Genomic DNA, 6,000 nt, shown 5'->3' on the forward strand with positions numbered 1-6,000 from the left:
TATTTTTTTAACTATCTTAATAAGAATAAATTAGGAATATATCAAATCAAATTAAATTGAATGGTGAAATGATGACACATGTCATAATGTTAATGGATATGAATATTTGTAGGCATAAATAGTAGGAGCCAATTTAATTTCTCTCTCTCTCTCTCTCTCTATATATATATATATATATATATATATATATATATATATATATATATATATATATATATAGAGAGAGAGAGAGAGAGGTAAGTTCAATTGAGAAAAAAAAAGGTTTAGAATGGAGGAATCATTCTCAGTCACTCATTTATTTTTGCCGCAAAAGCCTCTGTTGTACCAGCGGAAATGGATAAGGAATACACATGTGTTTTCAACAAAGCATGTTTCCTTAAACTATGTTAATCATTACCTTAATTTATACAAAAACATAGAGTGCGTTTGGTTGGCAGGAAAGGATTGGAATTCGAGGGAAAATGATTCCAATTCCCTCGAATTCCTGTGTTTGGTTCAACTTAAGGAAGGAATGGGAATCCTAAATGAGGAAAACATTCCTTCATACATTAGAAACTACATTCCTTCATCAAACTGATGGAAATAAATCCATACCATCTAGGAAAGTGAAATTTTACCATTATACCCCTTTTATTTTAACAAAATCCTTCTAAAAACAAAAACCCTATCACAACGTCTTCCTCAAAATCGGACTCAGCCTCATCACAGCCGACATCACAGTGTGCTCGTCTTCTCCATTTTTTCATCAAAATCGAATTGCAGGCTTCATCAAACGCAACTGGTTCTCCATCTCTTCGTCAGGTATGTGTATCGATACAACTCCTAATCGTGATTTCTCTCACTGTCACTCTCTGTCACGCTCTCTCTCTCCCTCGTAATCTTGATTCTACCCACTGTTTCTTGTATTGAAAAGTCGATTATAGGAAAATCGATTATCTATTTTTATTCAGTGAAGAGCGATTTTTTGAAACATGTATCCAGTTGTTTCTTGTTTTCTGTTGATTCACACTGAACTTCTCTTTTCGATTTCCAGAAAATCGATTTCAGTGAAAATCAAGTTTGTTCCTTTTTAGTTTTATCACTAATATCGTAGACAACAGAATATGATCTGTTTTTCTGTTGATTCAAATGTTTTCTGTTGATTCAAATGTGAAAATCAAATGTGAAAATCAAATTAAATGTGAGAATCAAATTGTTCATCTTTTTTTCTTTTAACTTCAGCAACTGTTAAAATTAAATGGTGTTGTGTACACTCTGAATATGATCTGAATTTGTATGCACAGGAAAATGTCCCGCCCTAGTTTAACAACATATAATCGTAGAAAAAGACAAAATTCATTGATTTTGAAATGGTGGAACGTGGTTTTGCACATTGTTGTACTCCTCTTGTTAATGATGTTCAAAAACCATATAGATAAACGACGTATTAAGCGGATTTCTTCAAATATAGATCGATACCCAATACTACATGAAATAGTTTATGAGAGTGACACCATGTCTATATCACAAATTAGGATGTCTCGAATGTGCTTTAAAAAGTTATGTCATATGCTTGAAACATTCGGAGGACTAAAACGAAGTAGGAATATGGATATTGATGAACAAGTTGCCATTTTTCTACATATTCTTGCTCATAATGTTAAGAATCGGGTCATCATAAGTCGCTTTCATCGTTCGGGAGAAACGATTAGTAGGCACTTTAGTCGAGTTTGTAATGCTGTCATACGATTGCATACTCGTTTGCTTAAGAGACCCGAACCTGTTCCCAATAACTCCACCGATCAAAGATGGAAATGGTTTAAGAATTGTTTAGGAGCTTTAGATGGAACATATATAAAGTGCCTAGTTCCAGCCGAAGAAAAGCCTAGATATAGAACAAGAAAGAATGATATTGCAACAAACGTTCTAGGGGTTTGTTCCCAAGATATGCAGTTTATCTACGTGTTACCGGGATGGGAGGGGTCGGCTGCGGATGGTAGAGTTCTTCGGGATGCTCTTCTTAGACCACATGGATTGAAAGTTCCAAGACCGGGTATGTAAATCTTATATATGTATATATATATATATATATATATATATATATATATATATTTAACTATAAATCTTATTTATAAAACGTTATTAACTACAAATCTTATTTGCAGGTTATTATTTAGTTGATGCTGGATATACAAATGGAGAGGGTTTTCTAGCCCCGTATAGAGGGTAAAGGTATCACTTAAATGAATGGCGTCATGGGCACCAACCAACTACAACAAAGGAATTCTTTAACATGAAACATTCATCAGCAAGAAATGTCATTGAACGATGTTTTGGCATTTTGAAGGGAAGATGGGGAATATTAAAGGACAATTCGTATTATCCAATTGAAATGAAAGATAAGATCATAATGGCATGTTGTCTACTACATAACTTCATAAGACAAGAAATGGAAGTAGATCCTTTTGACAATGAATGTGATCGGGATGAGGGAACCGGAGATGTTGGACCTGAAGATGTTGATAATATTACTTCTGTAGGGACTTCGAATGAATGGACCATATTTAGAGATAATTTAGCGGAGTCCATGTTTGCATCTAGGGGCGCGGCAAATTAAATTGGCATTTTGCTTATCTATTTATGATGTATCTCTATGTTGGACAAATTGTTGTATTGTTTGCTTATCGTTACGTTGAACAATTGTTGCTTTTTTAACGTTATGTTGGACAAATTGTTGCTTGCTTAATGTTATCGACAATTGGCATTTTGCTTATCTATTTATAATGTATCTAAAATTAGTTTTGATACTTATCTATTGGTTTTTGTTATGTTTATATAGGTATGACAAGTCAAATTAGAAATTATAAGACATGGACAAACAATGAAGAAGCAAAGCTAGTTGAGGCATTAGTGAATATGACAAATGCTGGAGGATTTAAAGCCGATAATGGTTTTAAGTCGGGTTATTTGCAACATCTTGAGCAAGCATTAAAACAATCACTTCCGGACTCGCGTATTTTAGGTAAGCTAGATATTGAGTCAAAGATAAAAACCATGAAGAGAGATTGGCAATGTGTCTACGATATGGTAAACGGTTCAAACACAAGCGGGTTTGGTTATGATTCTGAAAAACATTGTGTTACTGTTGAGGATTCGGTTTGGGAGGCGTACCTACAGGTACATCATGTTATAATATTTTTATTTTTATAGTTTATAATGAAGTGACTATATGGAAATATTTTGTTTTTTTATATAAATTATCATGTTGGTAAATAGGGTCATAAAGAAGCGACTAGATGGAAACACAAATCATTTCCTTACTATGAAGATCTTTGCATTGTTTTTGGAAAAGACCAAGCTCAAGGAAATAGAGCTAGAGATTTCATTGAGATGGAGCAAGATGTGAACTTAGAAGAAGAAATGCAAGAGTCGGATGATGACATACTTGAATCCGAGGAAATTAGCCATAATACAATAGTGCAAAATGAGGAAACGTCACCAAGTGTTCGCTCTAATAAGAGGAAACGGTGTGCCGATGATGTGTTCAATAATGCGGTTGGTTTGATTACTGAAAGTCTAAAAGAAATATCAAAAGATTTGAGTCAAGGTATTAAATTTGACATGAAGATTAACGAATTGAGTGAGAAGATCCCTCCGGAGATTTTAAAGATGAGTTCATTAAGTCAAGTCGAGAAGTTCAAAGCTTTGACCAAGATAAGAAGTGATCCAATAAACGTACAAAAGTTTTGGCAAATTGAAGAAGGCGATAGAGAAGTTTGGGTCAAATACATTTTGGAAGGGTAGTATTATTAATTAGGATGTTAATTCATATTTTGGATTTTTAAGCTCTTTTGGGATGTTTATTAGGATGTTGCTTGGTATTTTGGATTTGTAAGTTTTTGGTATCTTCGATAGGGATGTATCGAAATATTGATATGCTTTTTGGTAACATTATTATGATGCAAAGTGGAATGACTTTAACTTATGATGTTTATTAACGTGATTTTCATAATATGTTTGTATGAATGTTCAATCAATAAATTAAAATTTACTATTTCAATAATTTATATAATACATGTTTACATATAACTTAAAAAACAAAGTAAAATTAAGCAAAACAGACAAAAGGGCAATTATGTTATTTTACATGAATTCCAATTCCATTTCCTGCGAACCAAACAGAATCTGGAATTAATTCCAATTCCATTTCCTGCCAACCAAACAGCATACAGAATTGGATTCAAATTCATGACAGATTCTTTTTCCAATTCCAATTCAAATTTTCAGCAACATTCTGCGAACCAAACAACACCATAGTTTTTTTTTCCGTTTTTTTAATTTTTAAGAAGTTATTTTTATTGAAAAATGATTTTAAATATACAAAAATTCATGATTTTTTATTCTCTACAAATACACATCCATATTGATATACTTTTAAGATAATATATATATATATATATATATATATATATATATATATATATATATATATATATATATATATTTTCAGCTATCGTTATTCATAAGTGAATAAAAATGCATCAGATTTTTGCTACAGTACATTCGTTATTCAGTTATGAATAAAAATATATAATTAATTTTTTTACAGTTTAAGTATCATTTGTACTACTTATTCATATATGAATAACAAATTAACTGTAACAAAAATCTGATAAATGTTTTATTCATATATGAATATAAAATATGACGACAACTAATACACATTTTATTTATATATAATTATAATATATGACGAAAGATGATGTAAAAAATATATTTTAAGTAAGAAAACTTTATTACGTGTCATATTCATATATGAACGATACTTAAACTATAAAAAAAAAATTAAGCATACGTTTTATTCATAAGTGAATAGCGAATGTACTGTAATAAAAATCTGATAGATTTTTATTCACTTATGAATAACGAGAGCTGAAACTCTAAAAAAAGAATTTTTTTATTTTATCTTAAAACTATATCAATATGGATGTCTATTTATAGAGAATAAAAGTTATGAATTTTGATATATTTAAAATAATTTTTCGATAAAAATGGCTTTCTAAAAAAAACAAAAAAAAAAGTATGTTTTTGTGTATATTAAGGTAATGATTAATATAGTTTAATGAAACATGTTTGGTTGGAAAACACATGTTTATCCGTTATCCATTTCCGACGGTACGCCTAAGTGTTTTGCGGCAAATTAAATGTATGGCTGAGAATGATTCCCTCATTCTCAACTTTTTTTTTCTCAATTGAACCCTCTTATATATATATATATATATATATATATATATATATATATATATATATATATATATATATATATATAGAGAGAGAGAGAGAGAGAGAGAGAGTGTGTGTGTATGTGTGTGAGGATCATGTATAACCTATATATATTATGTGAATGTATGACCAAATGTGGTCTGATCATTTTATAAATGCATTAAAGTAATTTTATTTATTAAATTAAATATTATAAAATTAAATCACCGTATATTATAATCAATTTAAAATACTTAATTTTAGGGATAAATGATTGACCACCGACCATTCACCCTCTCTTTCTCGATAACCCTAACGATCCATCCATATTTTCCTACTCCTCCTACGTGTATCGGCATATCCCACATTTTAAGATAGCTTAATCGATTCTATTTCTATCTAATGCAGTACTGGAGCATGCCATTAAAATTTTCTTCTTTGTTGTTGCGTACAGAGAGCAAAGACCAGGTTAAACATGAAGGTCACCAACTAATTTCCATCAGTTTGGTGTCTCATTGAGATGTTGGTGATGAAGGTAATACGAAAAATGTAGTTCAATCATTATATGTATGAAATATATACACAAACTTAATTAAAATTAAAAGGTTTAATTTTGATATATATTTATATTAATATATAAGGGATATATAAACAATTTTTTTGATTATTTGGTATGTCGTACAGATGAAGAAAAACAAGTTTTTGAGTTTTTCTTTTTTGGATTGTTCTCGGCATACATAAAAGAGACAATTTTTTTTT

The 6,000-nt window shown here is 30.3% G+C and overlaps 1 protein-coding gene across 1 annotated transcript; it reads left to right on the forward strand.

The window, feature by feature from the left end:
• Window positions 1–2,820: 2,820 nt before the first annotated feature.
• LOC145104951 (uncharacterized) lies at window positions 2,821–3,783 on the forward strand. The gene is made up of 2 exons (XM_079042109.1): window positions 2,821–3,156; window positions 3,256–3,783. Exons 1-2 carry the CDS (start codon window positions 2,821–2,823, stop codon window positions 3,781–3,783), a joined length of 864 nt encoding a protein of 287 aa, XP_078898235.1.
• Window positions 3,784–6,000: the final 2,217 nt, after the last annotated feature.

This window comes from Lactuca virosa, chromosome 4 (assembly GCF_052849685.1).
Source record: "Lactuca virosa cultivar CGN04683 chromosome 4, Lactuca_virosa_CGN04683_v6, whole genome shotgun sequence".
NCBI classification, from domain to species: Eukaryota; Viridiplantae; Streptophyta; class Magnoliopsida; order Asterales; family Asteraceae; genus Lactuca; species Lactuca virosa.